We start from the raw sequence: 22522 nt of genomic DNA, 5'->3' as shown, positions 1-22522 counted from the left end.
AAAATGACTAAAATACTTTTATTATATATATATATTTTGAAAATTCTAAATCTTAACCCCATGACAGTAGAGAAGTAAAGAGTTGGAATTTAAAATTTTCAAATTGATATACATAATAGAAATATTTTAGTTATTTTATATAATAAGGGTATTGTAGTTATTTTTTAATAAAAAAATATTAATTTAGACCAGATTTAATTCACTATTTTTTCGGTCAAATTAATTTATCTAGCCTAATTTTGATAAAAATAATACGATTTAATCGATTATATATGTTAAATTTTAATTACTAAAAAAATCTTTAAAAAAATACATTTTAGACGTTTTTATTTGAGTGGCTCCCATAAATATTATATTCAAGTAGCGATGATGATAGTGGTAAAAAGGAAAAACATATAAAAATTCCAATAATTAACGATTAATAACCAAGTAATAGTGGCCAACTAATATTTTTTTATTTTGAAGTGTTTATACAAAATTTAAATTTTTTATATATTATTTATTATATATCTATTAAAGTAATAAATGTAATTTTTTTTTATTAATAGTAATCTTAATATGTGTTTTAAAGACACATACATGTATTAGCTAAATTTTTATAATATTTATTATTAGAATATAGTGACCAAAAACTATGATATATCATCCACCCAAAAGTATTTTACAAATGCAATGAATTAAAAAAGAAAAAAAAAACATACACACTCAATCCAGCCATGACCAATATAACAGGCTTATCGCCAATGGATCCAAAGCGGAATCTCCTTCCTTCATTATTATTTATTAGCCATTAATAAAAAAAAGAAAATAAAGCTAAATTGAAAATATAATTGACAAATATTAACTAGGGCAAAAAATCCTAATAAGCTAAGGCCAGTTTGAAATTACATAAATAAGCCAAAATCAAAATCGTTTTAGAACGAGTCAAGGTATATTCTAATGTAATTCGAACCAGCCTGGTTCGAACTACATTCTTTAATAAATCGAACTGCATTGGTTCGAATTAGGATGGGAAAAGGTTGAACGTAATTCGAACCAAGGAGGCTCGAACTTAAATTGCTCATAATTCGAACAAGACTAGTTCGAATTATACGTACGAAAGCTTACCATATAAATCAAACCAACCTGGTTCAAATTACCCTTCTCGTGGCTCCAATAGTAATTCGAACCAACCTGATTCGAAATACTCATGATTCGGCTATATAAGGAGTTCGAATCAGCCTCATTCGAACCATTCTTCCTTTCCCCGACCCCACCAAATCCCAGAGAAAACGACCCAGATTCTCTCCGACGAAGACCTTAACGGAATACTCTGTTGATGGGGGACGATCCGGCACGGTTATATCGCTTGGACGGAGTCGCTCATATAGCCGGAGTCATCCACGACGATGTTAGTGCAGAAATAATTTCGTGCTAGCGGTTTATGTGAGTTAGTGGTTTTGCATGCGGTTTTAGTGGCTGTTTATGTTAGGGGAAAATCGTAGTGGTATAGTTGAGAGGTTTTGCATGCGGGTAAGATGTTGGTTTAGTTAGTGGTTTATGTTAGTTTTTTAATGCTACTTGTTTTACGTTAGTGGTATGTGTTGGTTGTTTTATGTTGGTGGTTTGTGTTATTTGTTAGCTGTTTTATGTTAATGGTTTTAGTTAAACTGTTTTAAGTTAGTGGTTTAGTTGTGTGGTGTATGGTAGTTGTTTTGCATGTGGTTCTCGTTCATCGATTTTTATGCGGTTTTATTTAGTATGATGTTTTGTTGATGATTTATCGTGTTGGTTATGTTTGTCATTGGTTATGAAGCTGGTTCTAACAATGCGGTGCATGTCATGCGCAGCCTCAGCGATGCATCAGGAGCATGCGGCGGCAGCAGGGCATGCGACTCGATGACAGATACGTTCCGTACTTGCAGATGGCCGGACTATACCATCTTGCAAGGCTGAACGATAGATGGTTCCGGTTAGATGAGGCCCTTGTCAATGCCTTCGTCGAGCGATGGCGTCCGGAGACGCACACGTTTCATATGCCGTTCGGAGAGTGCACGATCACACTTCAGGACGTGGCATACCAGTTGGGTTTGCCAGTGGACGGGCGTTACGTGAGCGGCTGCCTATCGGAGTTCCAGATATACATACAGGGTGGCCGTCCAGCCTGGATGTGGTTCCAGGAGTTGCTTGGAGTGACTCCTCCTCCCAACCAGGTTCAGAAGTACGCAGTGAACTGCAGCTGGTTCCAGGAGACCTTTGGGGAGTGCCCCGAGGGAGCCGATGACGAGACTGTGCGGCGATATGCCCGTGCGTACATCATGATGTTGTTGGGTACGCAGCTGTTTACCGACAAGTCCGTCAACCGCATTCACATCAGATGGCTTCCCTACGTAGCTTGGCTGGAGGAGATGGGTACCTAAAACTGGGGTTCTACAGCAGTGGCATGGTTGTACCGGTGCATGTGCCGAGTGGCGAACAGAAATGTGGTCAAGTTAGCGGGCCCACTTCAGCTACTACAGTCTTAGATCTTCTGACGATTTTCTCGATTTAGGCCTACAGGGTATGAGACGTTCAGCTGGCTATTGGCCTCGAGGTACTCTACTAAGCCTTCTCTATTTCAATTTAATATACATAACTTCATGTTCATTAATAATGTATTACAAATCTCTCACACATTTAAGTAGCCATAAGGCACATGTATGATGCAGGTGGTCAAGTTAAAACCCTTCCGTAGCGAGAAGGGCCCTAGGGTGCAGATGTGGAGGCTGAGGATAGACCGGTTACAGGACAGGGAGGTGAGTACACAACTTAATTAGAGTCTTTATTTAACCACACTTTATGAGTTGGGTCCATGAGTTGCCCTGACAATGGAGAGTTCTTGTTCAGTTTATCTGGATGCCGTACAGCAGCCCCGACGAACTTCAGGTTGTGCATCCAGAGGCTTTGGAGCCTCGACATATGGCATTGTGGCGGTCTGTGACGTCGCTGATCTACTTTGCCGTCATAGAGTGGCATCAGATAGATAGGGTTCTTCCGCAGTTCGGAGGGGTGCAGCCCCGTCCGCATCCCGCCCTGAACATCGACTTTCTGATGTCGAAGGACGACAGAGGCAGCGATCGATGGTTCCCGTACCATTTGCAGAAATGGCATCTCCATTGAGACTCCGGTGCGGAGACCGTGCTGAGGTTCAATGTTGTTGCCGCCCCTGGACCGTCGCATGAGTTCCTGGAGTGGTGGAGTCAGCATGGTAAGAGGTTCTTTTTTCCGGAGATGCACTTGGGGGATCCGAGAGCCGTTCCTATTCCAGTTGAGGCGTCACAGCGGGGTGCTGGGCGAGTTCCTGACATGGATCGTCCTGAGGACGTGCCGGACAGGCGGCGGGTTGAGAGGAGAGCTCGTGTGGGGATACGACGGAGCCAGCGTGAGTGGAGGTGGCTTGATCAGGCTATGGACGATGTTGACGATGCTGGTCCCGCTGGAGGAGGACGACGAGGCCAGGGAGGGAGATGGAGAGCGCGTGGTGCGGCGGACCACCCTGGTCGTGACCCTGACGATGATCAGCATGGACCCGTGGGTGGGGATGGTGCAGCGGCTGTTGCAGTTGCTGGTGTTAGTACCCATGATGGGGGACATGGAGGTGAGTGGTATGGGTGACGGGCTGACCATGGTGACGCTGGACTTGGGTCGGGGCCTCTTGGAGATTACTTCGTTGGTGTACCCGCCCATGACCAAACTCAGCAGGAGGGTACCCCATGGGTTATTCCGGGATCACAGTGGTCAGACTTCCTTGCCTCAGATACGCTTGATGCGGACTTCGGGGGTCAACAGTTTCTAGAGGAGATTACCGCCATCATGCAGGAGGACGTGCCGCCCCGGAGGCGTGGTCAGACCTCCGGCACGCAGGCACCTTTAGATGTTGATCTGAACGAGCCTCCTACGGCCTCTGTTGGTGACCATTTTGGTTTGGGAGGTACCCCACCATCCGCCTACACTGCTGTATCTCAGTCTGTTGCCGGACCGTCTGCGGCACCCGTCCATTTTACACCACCTGCCCAGCCTTCTCCGGATGAGGAGTCGGATGAGATCGAGGATGAAGAACCGCTTATCCGCAGAGGTCAGAGGCCACGGGTACCCCGTCGTTGCTTTATGGGCTCGCATCTGTTTAGATGATTCACGTTTCATGTATTTTGTTCCTTAGGGTTCATTCATGTATGATAGCCATGTGTACTTTTGTTGTTATTTTAGAGCTGTTTTCCTTTGTTGTTTGTTCATCGTATTGTACTTTGAAAACGGGTGTTTACTGGATTTATCAGTGACTATTTATAATCATCGCATCGTATTACAGTTTAATATGTACATTTATTTATTAAATTTTGCATTTAGGGTAAATCCAGTAAACACCCTAAATAGTTTAAACTGTAATACGATGCGATGATTATAAATAGTCACTGATAAATCCAGTAAACACCCATTTTCAAAGTACAATACGATGAACAAACAACAAAGGAAAACAGCTCTAAAATAACAAAAGTACACATGACTATCATACATGAAACATGAATCATCTAAACAGATACGAGCCCGTAAAGCAACGACGGGGTACCCGTGGCCTCTGACCTCTGCGGATAAGCGGCTCCTCATCCTCGATCTCATCTGACTCCTCATCCGGGGAAGGCTGGGTAGGTGGTGTAAAATGAACGGGTGCCGCAGACGGCCGGCAACAAACTCTGATGCAGCAGTGTAGACGGATGGTGGGGTACCTCCCAAACCAAAATGGTCACCAACAGAAGCCATAGGAGGCTCGTTTAGATCAACATCTAAAGGTGCCTGCGTGCCGGAGGTCTGACCACGCTTCCGGGGCGGCACGTCCTCCTGCATAATGGCGGTAATCTCCTCTAGAAACTGTTGACCCCCGAAGTCCGCATCAAGCGTATCTGAGGCAAGAAAGTCTGACCACTATGATCCCGGAATAACCCATGGGGTACCCTCCTTCTGAGTCTGGTCATGGGCGGGTACACCAACGAAGTAATCTCCAAGAGGCCCCGACCCAAGTCCAGCGTCACCACGGTCAGCCCCGTCACCCACACCTGACCCATACCACTCACCTCCATGTCCTCCATCATGGGTACTAACACCAGCAACTGCAACAGCCGCTGCACCATCCTCGCCCACGGGCTCATGCTGATCGTCGTCAGGGTCACGACCAGGGTGGTCCGCCGCACCACGCGCTTTCCGTTTCCCTCCCTGGCCTCGTCGTCCGCCTCCAGCGGGACCGGCATCGTCAACATCGTCCATAGCCTGATCAAGCCACCTCCACTCACACTGGCTCCGTCGTGTCCCCACACGAGCTCTCCTCTCAACCCACCGCCTGTCCGGCACGTCCTCAGGACGATCCATGTCAGGAACCCGCCCAGCACCCCGCTGTGACGCCTCAACTGGAATAGGAACGGCTTTCGGATCCTCCAAGTGCATCTCCGGAGACAAGAACCTCTTTCCATGCTGACTCCACCACTCCAGGAACTCATGCGACGATCCAGGGTCGGCAACAATATCGAACCTCAGCACGGTCTCCGCACGGGAGTCCCAATGGAGATGCCATTTTTGCAAATGGTACGGGAACCATCGATCGCCGCCTTTGCCATCCTTCGACATTAGAAAGTCGATGTTTAGGGCGGGATGCGGACAGGGCTGCACCCCTCCGAACTGCGGAAGAACCCTATCTATCTGATGCCACTCTATAACGGCAAAGTAGATCAGCGACGTCACAGACCGCCACAACGCCATATGCCGAGGCTCCAAAGCCTCTGGATGCACAACCTGAAGTACGTCGGGGCTGTTGTACGGCATCCAGATAAACTACACAGAGAACTCTCAATTGTCAGGGCAACTCATGGACCCAACTCATAAAGTGTGGTTAAATAAAGACTATAATTAAGTTGCGTACTCACTTCCCTGTCCTGTAACCGATCTATCCTCAGCCTCCACATCTACACCCTAGGACCCTTCTCGCTACCGAAAGTGTTGTAACCTGACCACCTGCATCATATATGTGTCTTATGGCTACTTAAATGTGAGAGATTTGTAATACATTATTAATGAACATGGAGTTATGTATATTAAATTGAAATAGAGAAGGCTTAGTAGAGTACCTCGAGGCCAATGGCCAGCTGAACGTCTCATACCATGTAGGCCTAAACCGAGGAAATCGTCAGAAGATCCAAGACTGAAGTAGCTGAAGTGGGCCCGCTAACTTGACCACATTTCTGTTCGCCACTCGACACATGCACCGGTACAACCATGCCACTGCTGCAGAACCCCAGTTGTAGGTACCCATCTCCTCCAGCCTAGCTACGTAGGGAAGCCATCTGATGTGAATGCGGTTGACGGACTTGTCGGTAAACAGCTGCGTACCCAACAACATCATGATGTACGCACGGGCATATCACCGCACAGTCTCGTCATCGGCTCCCTCGGGGCACTCCCCAAAGGTCTCCTGGAACCAGCTGCAGTTCACTGCGTACTTCTGAACCTGGTTGGGAGGAGGAGTCACTCCAAGCAACTCCTGGAACCACACCCAGGCTGGACGGCCACCCTGGATGTATATCTGGAACTCCGATAGGCAGCCGCTCACGTAACGCCCGTCCACTGGCAAACCCAACTGGTATGCCACGTCCTGAAGTGTGATCGTGCACTCTCCGAACGGCATATGAAACGTGTGCGTCTCCGGACGCCATCGCTCGACGAAGGCACTGACAAGGGTCTCATCTAACCGGAACCATCTATCGTTCAGCCTTGCAAGATGGTATAGTCCGACCATCTGCAAGTACGGAACGTATTTGTCATCGAGTCGCATGCCCTGCTGCTGCCGCATGCTCTTGATGCATCGCTGAGGCTGCGCATGACATGCACCGCATTGTTAGAACCAGCTTCATAACCAATGACAAACATAACCAACACGATAAATCATCAACAAAACATCATACTAAATAAAACCGCATAAAAATCCATGAACGAGAACCAGATGCAAAACAACTACCATACACCACACAACTAAACCACTAACTTAAAACAGTTTAACTAAAACCATTAACATAAAACAGCTAACAAAAAACAAATAACACAAACCACTAATATAAAACAACCAACATAAATCACCAACTAAACTACCAAGATAAAACAACCAACACCTACCACTAACGTAAAACAAGTAGCATTAAAAAACTAACATAAACCACTAACATAAACCACTAACATAAACCACCAACTAAACCAACATCTAACCCGCATGCAAAACCTCTCAACTAAACCACTAGCAATACCACTACGATTTTCCCTTAACATAAACAGCCACTAAAACCGCATGCAAAACCACTAACTCATAAACCGCTAGCACGATGTTATTTCTGCACTAACCTCGTCGTGGATGACTCCGGCTATATGAGTGACTCCGTCCAAGCGATATAACCGTGCCGGATCGTCCCCCATCAGCAGAGTATTCTGTTAAGGTCTTCGTCGGAGAGAATCTGGGTCGTTTTCTCTGGAATTTGGTGGGTCGGGAAAAGGAAGAATGGTTCGAATGAGGCTGATTCGAACTCCTTACATAGCCGAAAACCAGGTTGATTCGATTTATATGGTAAGCTTTCGTAGGTATAATTCGAACTAGCCTTGTTCGAATTATGAGCAATTTGAGTTCGAACCTCCTTGGTTCGAATTACGTTCAACCTTTTCCCATCCTAATTCGAACCAATGCAGTTCGATTTATTAAAGAATGTAGTTCGAACCAGGCTGGTTCGAATTACATTAAAATATAGCTTAGCTCATTGCTGAAACGATTTTGATTTTGGCTTATTTACGTAATTTCAAACTGGCCTTGGCTTATTAGGATTTTTTGCCCTATTAACTATTAATACAAGAGACCTAATTAAGGAGACTTATATATATTTATGAAGTTTATATTTTCTTTTATTCTTATTTATATTTTCCTGCAAAGTCAATAATATTTTCACTCGGAGTGTAGGCTGGATTTTGAAGAAGAGGATTGAGTTCAAAAGAATTTGGGATGACCAAACCTATATAAGGCCCTTCTTCGTTGATTCTTGTGATTTCTTCTTGCAATTGAGAAGTCAAAGCACAACTAACTAATGCATTTTGGGCATTGAATAACATAAATAATGCCCTAGGGATGTCAATGGAGCAGGACGGGGGCAGGGGATGCCTCCTTGCTCCCCGTCCCCGCCCCCAGAATTAATTTCCGTCCCCGTCCTGTTCCCCGTCATGGGAGAATAATTGTCCCCATTCCCGTTCTCCGCGTTTTCCGCATTTTCCGCGGGCCCCCATTCCGCATCTCCCTATGTTTAACATTCATATGAAAATTATAATAAAAAATATCAAAAAAATAAAAAACCGGAATTCAACCGATTTAATTAAAACACAATAATTGAAGATACCCAAATGCCTGTTCCAAACAAAACACAATAATTTATATCAGATGCAAGGAAATGCATTGATGCGACAAAGATATCCCATATAAACCTATAAGAATTATAGGAAAATTTCCTTAAAGCAGGAACAAATAGCTCTTTAGAATGATATCTTACAACTCCTAGCAGAAAACACAAATTTAAACAAAATATATGGACTAAACTTTCAATATGAGAAATAAATCATTATAAAATGCAGCAGAAACCATATCATTAAGTTGACTGCAGTAGAACCTTGTATGCAAAAAGCAAAGGTGTAATAATGGTGCTTATTATCGACATAAATAGCACCAACTAAGATGAATCAAATGTGACCACAACTTTCAAAGCAACTGAAACTTAAACCAACAATTGTAATTCTGAAGCTGCTTGGATCGTGCTAGTAATGATGGCAGGAAAGAGAAGTACTGAAATTGCCAATTTAATTATTTTGATTTATTATAACCAAATCATGAAAATATTCAGAAATGCATGTGAGAACGGGAAATCAAAGCATACCATAGAAGTTACAAAATTGAGAGGGCCACAGAAGAGAAAGGGGACACAGCAAAAATTATTAACAAAACTACACAATATTATCACCGTGCTTACCGGCGGTGAGGAGGAAGGGGAGTGACGGCAACGACAGAGGAGACGGCGACACAAGCGAACAGAGAGAGAGAGAGAGAGAGAGCTCGAACAGAGGAGACTATGACAGAGCTTCCACACACGACACCTATACCCAGCGGAGAAGAGTTGCGATGACAACGAGCAGGGCTGCGGGGGATGCTGTGGCTGCGGGCTACGGGAAAGAAATGTTTGTTTCGTTTCTTTCTTTATTCCTTCCTTCCCATTCCCTTGATCACACTAATTGTCCAGTCAATTCTTCAACCTAGTAAGTAATAACACTGCCAAATCAAAATGCTACACAAAGAAAAAAGGACACAAAGTGACAAAAAAAAGGTGGTGTGGAGCTAATAAAATTAGAACAGCTAAAAGGACAGCATGATTAGTAATCCTTCCCAGAAGCCTTGCATTGCAGTGCCATAACATATCATATAATCTAATCTGAGTTAACTCCACCAACCAAAAATTCAATTGAAGCGCCTAGCATGATCATCAATGTGCATATAGACAAATTAGTTGTTCCACACCAGAGAAAAAGAAAACCAGGTGTAAATCCCATTTTTCCATTTCAAAACCCCCATATATTTAGGGCTGTAGATGGTTATGGTTAAACCAAAAACCAAACCTGTTTTTGGAATATTTAGTTTAGGTTAATTAACTAAACCAGTTTTACATAACAAAACCGGTTATTAACTGGTTAGGAAATTTAAAAACCAATTTTTAACCGGTTATAAAAATAAAAACTGGTTTTAAAAAAATAACCGATTTTTATATAAAAAAACCGGTTTTAGAATAAAAACCAGTTTTTACACTGAAAAACTGGTTTTTACACAAAATCAATTTTTTACATAGAAAAACCAATTATTTTTACATCGAATAAATCAATTAATGCTTTCTTAATGAGACTTTAGCCATGTCACATCAAATTAGCCATACATGTATAGTAATGAGATTCAGATACTGTAATTTAAGATTTCAACCATCTAATAAAGAAAACAAATAAAGTCATCAACTCAACCAAAAATAATGAAGAGTTTTGTTTCATCAAATTCCATTTTATGGAAGTTTATTGAGGTTCATGCATGCGGATCAGTTCACTTCATTTTTGGGATCTTATTATTAAGGTTAGGTATTCCAAATTAAAGAACAAAATGTCCACAAAGACATTCTTGATAACTTAACCAACCATATAACTTCAAAATATATAATAAAACATGTATATATTCATACTTTACATCATATGTAGACCTTCGAAAATAATTTAGTATAACAAAAGGATTGTAAAGTCCAGTACCAATACCACATTGACACGTTTACCACATATCTGTTCATTCATATAACTTCTTTGGAAACAAGATTCCTCCCTTGAAATGAAAGAAATATATATTTGTTAACTAGAGAATTGAATGCAGTGCATCAAATCACAGAAACCTTATCAGTTTGCAGTGCTTAATTCTGAAATGAAATTAAACTTTCCTCCAAATCCAGTTCCAAACGTATGATATAATTCAATTATAACCAAGGTTTTGAAAACCGGACCGGTCATCAAATCGTTTTAGTTACTGGTTCACTGATTTACTGGTCCAACCGGTCTAACCGATGGTTCAACTGAAAAAACCGTTTTAGAATAGAATAATAAATAAATTATAAATATGCAAGTATTAAGTTGAGGGTTTAAGGTAGTATGAAGTTTTTCTAATGGAGTGGTGAATTACTCTTAGGATTTTCCTTTTTATATTAAATGCAAATTGCCAGATGAAAGCATGATAACAAGCAAGTAAAATTCCTCATCAGTACACAAAATGTTAAAAGAAATATCTGATAAAAATAGGAAGAATATCAAATGAATTATCATAAATCCAACTAAAAAATAAACATAGTACTTGGATAAATAAATTTGATAACATTATTAATAACAAAGTTGGTAGTGGACTAGTGCTAGAAAGGCTTCACCAAATGAAGGTGCATACAGGCTTTTAGAGACAATAGACTTGGATTTGTGCAGTAGCATTTTGGATGAGTTGCTTTGAAGACCATTTGGTAAAACTAAGCTTTGAATAGGTACAATACAGGCTTCACCAAATGCTCATAACACACAGAAAGACAGTTTCTCAAAATACATAAATAAGTGCTCATCCTCTGAAAATAATCATCTGAATCGCTATAAGGCAGGAAAAAAATGACCATAAGTCTCTTTACCCAAGTCAAAATAAACAACCATATCTGAACTCAACAATCACCATTCAGTACCAAACATTACAAAACATTAACCAATAATCACACTAAACCTGCAACCACCAATTACAAAACAGCAACAAACATGAGTACATTATAAAACATTCCAAAACAGTGATGACACTAAACCTGCATAGTAAATAATCTCAAAGACAATGATCACCAATATCCAGCAAATAAACAATAAATACACAACAACAATTTAGCAAATAAACAAGAAGAAGACCTAAATAGAAAATCCAACAAATTAAGTCGCAGCAACCTAACAATTTGACAAATTAAAACAACAGCAGCCCAACAATTTACCAAATTATCAACTTAACAAATTCAAGAACAGAAAATCACAACAAAACAAAAAAAATTAAAAGTAATAGAAGAACACAAGAACAATTAACAAATTAACAAGTTCACAATAACAGTTAAAAAATTTACCAAAAGAACAGTAATGCAAGTGGAATCATCATGCTAATATGTCTTCTGCAAAAATGCTATTTGTACAGCTAAAATTTCCTAATTACTATGATCCAATTATTCTAATTTCACATGCAATCAACTTACTAAGTATCTAAAAGCTAGAAATTATAAAACCAACCAGAAATATGGTTAAAGCATTTCATCAAACATGTTGAGTGCGGTAAAATTAAAATGAAATAAGAGAATTCAAAGCTTAATTTCAATGTGATAGAGAAGAGAACATAACTATTGTAACTTTAATTTAGTCTATAAAAAAATCCAAACCACTACCAAATCAAATAATTACTTATTGTAATAGAAATCAGAAGTTGCAGAGTTTGAAGAAGAGTATTGGTGTTGTGTGAGTGTATTATCTGGTGGCGGGTTTAGGGAACTCACGGCGGGGACAACAGAGAGCAGTTCGACGGCTGAGAGGAGCGCGCGGGTTGGTCGCAGAGTTTGAAGCAGAGCAAAGTGGCTTCCAGACGAACGCGAACTCGAACGGTGAACACGAGTGAACGCGAACGGTGAACGCCGAGCGAACGCGAACGAAGACGGCAAACAAACGCCGACGGAAGCGCGGCTGAGCAGACAAAGACGACGGACGCCGATCTCGAAGAAGCAACCGCGATCGGTGACAGCGAACAGGGGTTGAAGACTTGGAGCACGAGGGAAGCTAGATGACCGATGGCGAACTTTGAGTGCGACGGAGGGCGGCAGTGGTGGTGGTGTAGGCTTACAGTGCTAGGGTTTTGTGTGATTTCTCTGACCGAAAGAAAGAAAGGGAGAACGGGAGAAAGAAATGAAGGAGCTTCCCTTTTTTGTGTAAACCGGGCGGGTTCCGGTTCGGTCTGACCGGCCGGTTCTCGTCCGGTTCAACGGTTTTTTGTCAGTTTTTTTTATTATCGATTTTATATGTCTGACCGGATTATTAATACTACCGATTCGTTTCACCAAGTGAAAATACTACCGATTTGTAGTTAAACCGATCCGATCCGATCCAGTTTTTAGAACATTGCATTCAGGTCATTTTGTCAATAATAATAATTAGATACTAAAATGTCAGCGTTTGAATCTTTTAGATACTGATTTAGTCATTACTTCTTATTTTATATTATTATTATTATAATAATGAATATATTAACTTAAACACTTATTATTTCAATAATTTTACAAAAATAACTATCGGATTAGATGATAATATAAAAATTTGATATCATACCCAATATTTTAGAGAAAAACATCTTTACAAATATTTCAATAAAAATGGTATGTTAATTTTATTGAGATTAAATATATTTATTAAGTATTTATTTAGTTGGACAATTTGATCTTTAACCAAAAAATTAGAATACGATTTTCAACCAAAAAAAGAAAAATAAGACATATTAATATTTGTAGTATCTTAACCAAAATAGCTTTTCTTTTTTCTTTCTTTGTTAAAGACCGATTTTCAAAGAGTAATAACTCAAACGGCATAATTTTCTCATACTCATCTAAGAGGTTGCGAGTTCGAGTCTCCTATCTTTGCTAAAAAAAAAAAAAAAGACCGATTTTCAAATTAATTTGGTAACTAAAAAATAGTTTCGGTAAAAATAATTAAAAGGAAAAATTTTTTAATTTTTGAAAATTTATTTATATTTTTAAACTTTCCTTTTTCACGTTACAAAATTACAATACTACCCTCAGTCCCTCACTATATTCACCATTTCAGCTGAATTGGAAGATTTTCAGCAGCAAAGCTCAAACCTTTTCCCTCTTCCGCCGCACCCCTTTTCCCTCTCATCTTCTTCTTCTTCTTCTTCGTCATCATCTTCTTCTTCTTTTTCAAAAACCTTGTAGCTTCTTCCTCTTAGCTCCAATGTCTGCATTCGACTTCATCAATGGCGTGTACGACGCTGCATTCAAGCCACGTTTGCTTCTCTCCATCGTCAGGGACCACCTCCCCGACAGCAAACGACCGTTTTCGAACCATTCTTCTACGGTTTCAAAGGTTGTCTATTTGGTCAAAACGCACCGTCTCCTCTCTGAGTCTTTCACTGATTCCATGGACCCAAAAGTCGTTGAAGCTTGGAAATCAGCTGTTACTACCTGGGTCGAGCGTATTTTGGAACTTCTCGATAGCCCTGTGGTAAAGTTCGTTGCTTTGTTGTTCAATCTTAGTTGGGAGTTGCTTGATCACTTTATTTTTCCTTTCCAGTTTTTGTGTTTGATGAATATATCAGTAGTGTTATTATTATTGTTATTATTTCCAGTTTTTTTATTTTATTATTGAGGAAAAGCAGGAGTTTTTGATTGACTTAAATGGTTTTCTGTGCTGGTTAGTGGTTACTGCTTGCTGATACATACTTGGTTACACTTGATTTTTGTTAATGCTTAGGTTTGTTGAGTTGTTTTTTATTTGGCATTGTTGTAATTTTTGCTTGTATAGCCAAGCTAAGTTTACTTACTTTGTAATTGAACATGCATCCTTGCTGGGTATTCAGCACAATTTGTGAATTGCATTGCATGATTGCTATTACTATTTGAGGTTTTTTAAGGTGCTTTTGCCTAATTCTTTTGTTAGACACAGTTTGTCATACTGATTATTGGTTGTTTACACTTCAAAGACTCTTTTTTGGACTGAAAAAGATAATTATGTTTAGGTGTATCCATTTTGTTTAGTTTGACATTGTTACACTTGTTTGCTTTTACAGTCAGATAAATGTTGGGTAGGAATCTCTCTGCTTGGGGTTACTTGTCAATTGTGCAGCCCTGTTCGTTTCGTGGAATCCTTCGTTCCGTGGTTTCAGAAGTTGTTGCCTTCTCTACGGGTAACACACGTTTTCATTTTGCATTGGGGTTGTCTTCCAACCTTATTTTGATTTTTCTTCCCCTTTTGGGATGCCAACTGCTATTTATTGCGGGTTTTCTGTCGGTTTAGGTTGTAGATATAATTTGACCTGAATAGTATCACATTGGTGCTCTAAGTCGATGATTTTTGTTTCGATATTACAATCTCTGTATGTTAAACTAAGTACTCTGAATAGATTATGGTTGATGCTATTTCAAACTTAATTATACTATTACTACTCAATTAGTGGTATCTGAAATCCTTTAAGTTCACCTTCTAGATTCATGTCACTGCCAGGTGTTCTAAACACATGGGATTGTATATGTTGTATTTATGCAGTAGAATTCCTGCTTTGAATATTTTCTCATTCATGTGGACTTGATCATATCACCCTCTTTCCGTGTAGTTTAAGATCAAGGTTAAAATTGCTGAGATAAATATATATGTTTTAGTTGTGTCATATGCTCGTTTGACATGTTCCATGATATTTGTTTAAAACAGTCACAAGAAGATTCTTCATTCTTGAGGGTGGCTGCATGCGCTTCAATGTCTGATATGTTTGCAAGGTTCGATATTTCTTTTTCTACTCGTATTTATTAGTCCATAACTATTGGTACACAGTGTAGAAATAAACACATAAATTTATCCAATATTTGTCATGTGGAATATTTGGCATCATTTATCAGTGTTATAAATCAAATTAGCACAACCTTTTAGCTGTTTACTCTCTTGTAAATTAGGTTAAGTAAATTTCCCAAGTTCAAGAAAGATGGGACAGCCTGTGCCCCGAAAGTTGTTCAACCTGTTTTGAAGCTGTTAAGTGATTCTAAATCCGATGTTGTATGGGTAAGCTTTACATTTGAATAGTAGTGTATTATTTATTTATATTTTTATTCTTTTGATAAAAAAAGAATTTCATTAAGATGAGAAGAAAGACATACAAATTGGGGGATAAGGGATTTGCTATACAAAAGCAAATGCAAGATTCAACACAAAATTCATTTGGTTTCTACATGTTGCAGACAATGAAAAAAACCAAACGATGGGTGGATTTACATATATTTTGATGTGCTTACGTCATTTCAATAGGTCTATAACAACAGGTGGAAAAAAACTCTAGATTCCTGAAATAATTCTTAAGGGTAGAAATCTTGTTTTGTAATTGTTCTGTGGCTTTGTGCTTATGTGCTTTCAATTACAACATTGGACTTGGATAACAATATATCCGAAGTTATATAACTGTAGTTCGTGATGATAGGTTGAATCATTTGGTTCATCACAGAACAAGTATCATAAATAATATAAACACAAAAAATGAAAGCGTTGAACAGTTTTCTTGGGTAGTATTCTTCGTTGCCGGGTGAAAATGTGAAATAACTAATTGGAAAATCCATAACTTCATACCTAAGCAGAGGTATGCTAAGAAATGAAGATATCTCGTCTTAAAATTTGCACATATGATGGATAATTAAAATTGTTTATTGCTTTGCCTGTGTAAACCTTTGAATGTAGGATATTTCATTTTGTTTGTATGGCCTTGACACTGGACCTTACCTTTTTGTGTTAAATTTTTCGTGTATCATTTATTTGGGCATAAATTATCCGGTTTATTTGCTCACGGGTTTGCTCATTGTATGTATTGTGGTGAATGCAGGAGAACGCAATTAATTTGTTGTGTACCATAATTATGACATTTCAATCTTCTATTAATCAGAATAATTATGAAAGTGTAAGTTACTACTTCCCTTCTAACACTGGCTACATGCTTTATTCTAATGTATATGTAGCTTGAAAAAACTTGACCAGTAAGCATTCAAATTTTGATGATTTTGACAAAAGGACATGATTTCATCAAATAGAATTATGTTTATGAAATAGTTCTAATCCATTTTGATTTTCATATTAAATTTATTGTTAAACAGTTTCCTTTAGACGTTGATTGTGGTTTGTATAGAAAAATCTAGTTCAATATAAATATATTGAACTAGATTTTTCTATTCTAATGCAAGATCCTTACATCTCTATGCCTTAAAAGATTAAAACAATTGGTGATGTCATATTTGTATGCGTTTCTGGTTAGCTTGTAGCTTTTATCAGTGGAAAAACTGTACATGAAAAGCATTAGAGTTTTCTTGCTGACGTGTTAATGACTTGATTTGTGATGTGAAATTATGCAGATTGAATGTGCTATTGCTATAAAACTTTTATCCAAAGAGTCCAACGAATGCAGTCCTGATATTGCAAAGGTAATGGTTTCATCAAATTTCAAAGAGCCTGTTCTATGATATGATTATATTGTGAATATAAGAGTGCACGGAGGGTATCACGGGAGATTTTTAAGAGGATGTATTTCCCTGCTTATGCTTGTTGCAGCCATTTTTGTGACCTAAGAGAGTCCGGTAGTTTTTAAGAGAGGAACAGAAAAGGTATCCGGTAGAAGAATCCAAGAAAGATATGTAGTATACATTTATAGACATAAGACATAGAGCTTAAATGGCAACTATGGCATAGACAAATACTAAAAACTCAAAAGAACCACCAGAAAATAAAGGACATAGAAGAGAGGTTCATAAGTTGAGTCGTAGAGAGGGAATGGAAGAGAGGAACAAACAGAAAAAGAAAAAGAAAAAAAAAAGAAAACTAATGTTTTGTAACAGAACAAAGTCTCGAGAAGAGAGGGAAGAGTTGGAAAAGGAAAACCACTTGGAGCGGAGAAGGAGGGCCAACCGGCGGCGGAAGCAATGCTGTGGCGAAGCTGCCGCGATGGCTTCTTGGCGGGACCCAAAATCCGCCATGCCATTTCGTCATGGCGCTGCCATGACTGCAATTTAGAAAAAAGCAGCCTTTTTGCATTAATATTTCTCCGAGCAGGCGAGCACTCCTTGATGAGCGTTTTCCCCATTTATTTTTGTTTTCTAGTTTAATGTCTATTTTGTTCATTAGTTGGCACTTGGAGGAAATTTTCTCTGATAAAGAACAACAAATTTAAAATGTTCTTATCCTGATGTATACTGTCTTCTGCTTGGAATTATACATCCAGAAACTTGCATATTGCCTTGCATTGCTTCCGAAATCAAAAGCAGATGAAGGAAGCTGGTCTGTGATGCTGCAGAAGCTCTTGGTTTTGATAAATGATCAATTAAATTTTGCCTTTCAAGGCCTTGAAGAAGGTAGATGTTAGGGTTTGTTGTCCCACCCTCTTCTCTTTTTTTTCTCCATAAAACACATTGTTAAAAGCATTAGGTCACCATCTTTTCCATGTGCTGCAGCAACCGTGCGTAATCAGATTACTGGATTGCTGTTCTTGCCTGGAAAACCTCTTCCTTCCCCTTTAGGAGGCAATATATTGGCCGAAGAAATTATTAACAGAAAGTGGTCTGAGCAATCTCCAGCGTCTGATGTGCCTACACTTATCTTTGCCTGTTGCACGATGCTGACAAGTTCATATCCCGTTAAGGTAATTTGTAGGTTTTTCTTTTTCGTTTTTTTTTTTTTCAATTTTCGTACCTACAATTTGTATTACACTAGTTTTGGAGCAGGATGATAAAGAGCTATTGATTGTTAGGTAAAAATACCTGTTCGCTTGTTGTTGGCCCTTGCCGAGAGAATGCTAATTGTCAATGGCTCTTTGCCGCAAATGTCATTCCCATTCACGACTGCTAGGCAACAAGAGGACATTTGCTCGGTACTTCCGTCTTTACACTTGTGCAGCCTTGAATTGCTTGATGCTATCATAAAGGCCATGGGAAGGTATGATTGCAACTTTATCGAATAGTATTTTCAGTAATTTATTTTGTTTCTTTCATTATTGACAGCTTTTGTACTGTGTCGTCTTCTTCGTTTTGATAGCTTACCTTGCATTGCTATGGTGTTCTTTGTCCTGTTCACATGCAGACTTCCATATTTTTCGCTCTTGTAGATTCATCGGGTACTTATTTGTTGCGAAAATTCAGAATTTTAATTACTTTCTGTATTTGAATTGCAGTCAACTATTACCACATGCGGGCTCTATTGCTCGTATTATTACAAAGTACTTCAAGGATTGTGCATTGCCAGATTTAAGGATCAAGTTCTATTCGGTCACACGGACTCTACTCTTATCCATGGGTGTTGGTACGGAAACTTTCTCAATTGAGTTGGCTTTCTACTTTGTTTTTATACTTCTGACGATATACATAACGAATTTACTCTTTGTTTGTAATGGCTTTTACTAACTAACCATCTTGTACAGGAATGGCTATGTACCTTGCACAAGAAGTTGTTAACAATGCATTTTCCGATCTAGAAACCATAGATAATAAAAGTGGTGGAGCATCCAATGGTTCTAATCCAAATGCCTCGGCTGGATCACTGCCATCACCAAGTCGTAGAAAGAGGAAGCATAAGAATGCAAGTGGTCCTCTTCAGGAGAATGATGATGGTGGTTTGGGAGCAGAAGTTCTCAAGAACAATCCATCGATTCCAATTTCTCTTAGGATAGCCGCTCTTGAGGCGTTAGAGACTCTCATTACTGTGGTATGTTCCTTCATTAACCTTTTGGTACCTTCAGGGGTTTTTATTACTGTGGTGCGCGCGCTTGAAATTCTTCATAATTTATATTTGTACACAGGCTGGCTCTTTAAGATTCGAACCGTGGAGATCGAAAGTTGATGATGTTGTGTTTGCCACAGCAATGGATTCCTTCAAAGAAGAATCAGCAAGTAGCGAAATTAGTGAATTCCAGCAAGAAGAACTTGCTGAACCCATTGCTGATTTGCAGCTTGCTGCATTGCGCGCTCTTTTGGCATCTTTTCTCTCTTTTGCTCGGATTCGGCCTCCATATTTATCTGAGGGTCTCGACCTTTTCCGTAGAGGTACTTCTGGATTTAACAATTGTTTTTATTGATATTCATATCCTTGGTGGTAACTTTAGTTAGCAGCAGCAAAAATAACGAATTAACGTGTAAAGAAAAGATTTCGTGAGTATTTATTCACACGCATTCCCGCGTTAACAGAGTCTGGGGATGGATTGCATCCAAAGCGTGTAATGTAGGCAGTTTAATCTGATAATTGCATCAGTAGTTGATTCCACAGCTTGAACTCGTGACCTCAACCATTGTTCTAAGACTCCTTTTTGGAATTTAGCAACAATTGTCAATCAGATTTCAACTAACAACCACTTTATTGCAATTTGTGCAGGGAAGCAACAAACAGGAACAAAAGTAGCTGAGTTTTGTATGCATGCACTTTTAGCCTTGGAAGTGCTTATACATCCTAGGGAACTTCCTTTGCCGAATTACGTTTCTACCATTGAAAATGAGCACAATTTCCGAGACGAAAACAGTAGCTGGAGCAACCGAGGCCCGGTTGGTTTTCGACAAGTAGGGTTCGATACTCCCGACACTGTCGATGATTTGTATGCTAAATGGATGGAAAATGCCAGCGGAACCGGAACCAGAACCAATGTATCGATACCTAAGAATACAGTACGCACCGACGAGCCTTCTGAGGCCATTAGAGACACCAACCATAATGTGCTTTCCGGGCACCAGTGTTCAGGCACTGAAGTCCAAGAAAGGAATGAGATAGCTGGATCCGACGCCCCGACCAATGCAGATGTTGAAATGAGGGCTGCCGAGGATGAATTCGTTTCCAAGTCGGACAAACCTGTCGAATCCATGATGCAATCTCAGGAACCTGTCTCCAACACCACTATCATCCCTGTAGATCGCGAGCCGGTAGCTACCGAGGTGCAACCTGAGAGGATTGTTTCTGACAGCACGACGGCTCACAATGAAGGCAGCAGTCGGATGGAATTAGGCGAAGGAAGCTCGGCTAATAAAGTCTCTGAATCTGCCTCGCCGAAAAGAACACCAGACACTATAATGATTCAGGAATCTGCATTTAAATTGAATCTTGGTGATTCAGTGGCTCATGATGATTTTGATCTTCCTGAAATTGTGGATGCAGACCCAGATACTGATTCTGAGTAAGAAGGGGAAGGTGCATAAGGTAGAAATTTTGGTAGTTTTAAGTTCTATTTTTTATTTTTTAACGGGTTAGGTAACTTTTGAGTGAGCAAAAAAGATCAGTAGTTTTTTCCCCCTACTTTTATTGTAGAAATTTACTTAAAATTTGAGTGAAATTACAGCAACTTACATAAGAATTAAACCTGGCTAAAAAATAATGGTAATCATAATAGACTTTATATTTTTTTGTCTATCCTCATGTTCTAATTTCTAAATTAATATTTGAAACTCAACTATATAGACAGTTTTTGGTGCTCCTAAGAGTAAGTTGGTTTTTGTTCCAATCCATTCAATTTTTGATAAGTACACCAATATATAAAAGATGAAGGCTCTCCAATATCTCTTCAACTACATTCACTCAATTCTAAATCAATCAACACATAATTTAGCTGAAGTTTTAGAGAAAATTTTATTCTATACTAGTTTAATTCTTAAATATTCTTTATTAATATTAACTAAACATATTTTAATTCTCTATTTTGATATATTTTATATGAATAGTTGAAATTTTTGGTGACTTAAATAAATTAAACAAAGAAAAAGAACAAGAAAAACAAAAGAACTATTTAACTAGAATGGCAGTTTCTTTTAAGACTACTCTTAAACTCCTTTCAAGGAGAATTAAACTCCTTTCAAGGAGAAGAAAGCCCTACATGATGAAGTTGTAATCTCATTGTCATCTTTGCCAGTTGAGATTTAAAAGAATAACTTGCTAACTTGGTTAATCATATGTACTTTTTACTTTAGTACTCGGCTGGTTAGCGAGAGATTCTAGAAACTTCGAGCAAAATGATTAATTTTAACTAGAATGAGACCCGCGCGATGCGCGAGGGTTAAATTAATGATAGTATATAATAAATATTAAAAATGGCTATGTTTTGTAAAATTAAATTAAATATGTGTAAACTAAAGTTAAATTTAAAAGGTGTTTTGTTTAAAATAATTTGTAGTACAAAAGATTTGAATGTTGGAGTTATACAAAGTGACATTTTTATTTGGTGGTTTGGTTTTTACATTTGTTTTGGTCGATGAATTTAGTCTCCTTATGTGGCGTTAGTCGTCCTTTTTTTATTGGTTATTGTTAGAGTAGTTGTTTTCTTCTTTCTGTCGTAGATTCTTGTAAAGGCTTTCTTTATGAATTGTTGAGTTGTATGCACTTTCTATTGTGTTGTTTGTTCCATCTTTAAATGTATGTTCTTCTTCTAAAGATGTGTATTGAACTTGTATGGTTTTCTTTCTTCTTAATCTCTTGATATGCATGCAGTTTTTCAATGACATCTACAATAAAAAGAACAAAAATGTGTAGAATTTTTTTATTAAATAAGTTATTTTTAATAAGAATAAGTGAAATAGTATAAAATGAAATTACCTGATAATAGTTTTCTTTGACCCACTTTGTCAGATAATGTCTCAAGTATTGCAAATTCAAAATAGTGTTGGAAAATGTTTAATTTAAAAATACAATAAATATGTTTGTTTTGTACTTTTTCATCTAATATAATCATTTTTGAACAAAGAAACTTTTCTTCATTTGTGGGTGTTAATGTTTCCCATAGACGAACCACGCGAACTTTGATAAACCAATTTTCTGTTTGTTTGGTGATATTGTCCAAAGAATGATGCTCTATTGAGTAAGTTTGAAATGTTGTGTAGTGTGAAAATAATTTTCTTATGCTAAATTTGATGTTATTTGAAGAAATAGTGATAAGAGATTTATATAAGTAGTTCAAATAGTATGAAATTTGAATATTTGTAATGTTAAATTTATTATGATTAATAGATTATTATGACATTTGTAACATGGATGTTTATTACATTTAATGAGTTATTTATAAAAATTAATAAATTAATTATTAGGGTTATAAATTTATTGTATTGTTTATAACGGTAAAATATAATAAATATAGGGATATTGATTCTTATGGTTA

The 22522-nt window shown here is 38.6% G+C and overlaps 3 protein-coding genes across 6 annotated transcripts; 2 read left to right on the top strand and 1 right to left on the bottom strand.

Annotated features, from left to right (window-relative positions):
• The first annotated feature begins 1942 nt into the window (after positions 1-1942).
• On the top strand, positions 1943-3138 carry LOC148572850 (serine/threonine-protein phosphatase 7 long form homolog). The gene is made up of 5 exons (XM_088505550.1): positions 1943-1951; positions 2049-2290; positions 2374-2470; positions 2688-2774; positions 2866-3138. The coding sequence occupies exons 1-5, from the start codon at positions 1943-1945 to the stop codon at positions 3136-3138; spliced, it is 708 nt and encodes a 235-aa protein (XP_088361676.1).
• Positions 3139-4322: 1184 nt separating this feature from the next.
• On the bottom strand, positions 4323-12643 carry LOC107623046 (uncharacterized). Of its 4 annotated transcripts, none has more exons than XM_088505417.1 (6): positions 12153-12643; positions 9051-9330; positions 7393-8434; positions 6129-6871; positions 5928-6015; positions 4323-5835 (listed from the first exon to the last, which is right to left on the bottom strand). In XM_088505417.1, exons 5-6 carry the CDS (start codon positions 5964-5966, stop codon positions 4936-4938), a joined length of 939 nt encoding a protein of 312 aa, XP_088361543.1. In that variant the 5' UTR covers positions 5967-6015; positions 6129-6871; positions 7393-8434; positions 9051-9330; positions 12153-12643; the 3' UTR covers positions 4323-4935. The 4 variants fall into 4 exon arrangements, with proteins under 4 accessions (XP_088361543.1, XP_088361542.1, XP_088361541.1 ...); XM_088505416.1 differs by having other exon boundaries at positions 5928-6032; positions 7393-8327; XM_088505415.1 differs by having other exon boundaries at positions 7393-8327.
• An 836-nt stretch (positions 12644-13479) lies between these two features.
• LOC107623021 (proline-, glutamic acid/leucine-rich protein) lies at positions 13480-20731 on the top strand. The gene is made up of 13 exons (XM_016325145.3): positions 13480-13884; positions 14450-14566; positions 15088-15152; positions 15327-15432; positions 16241-16315; positions 16764-16832; positions 17627-17756; positions 17856-18043; positions 18152-18336; positions 18572-18699; positions 18818-19101; positions 19196-19439; positions 19765-20731. The coding sequence occupies exons 1-13, from the start codon at positions 13615-13617 to the stop codon at positions 20556-20558; spliced, it is 2655 nt and encodes an 884-aa protein (XP_016180631.1). The 5' UTR covers positions 13480-13614; the 3' UTR covers positions 20559-20731.
• The last annotated feature ends 1791 nt before the right edge of the window (positions 20732-22522 follow it).

The sequence above is a fragment of the Arachis ipaensis genome, chromosome B2 (assembly GCF_059453495.1).
Source record: "Arachis ipaensis isolate K30076 ecotype BB chromosome B2, ASM5945349v1, whole genome shotgun sequence".
Lineage (NCBI taxonomy): Eukaryota > Viridiplantae > Streptophyta > Magnoliopsida > Fabales > Fabaceae > Arachis > Arachis ipaensis.
This window is presented reverse-complemented; position numbering and strand designations above follow the sequence as displayed.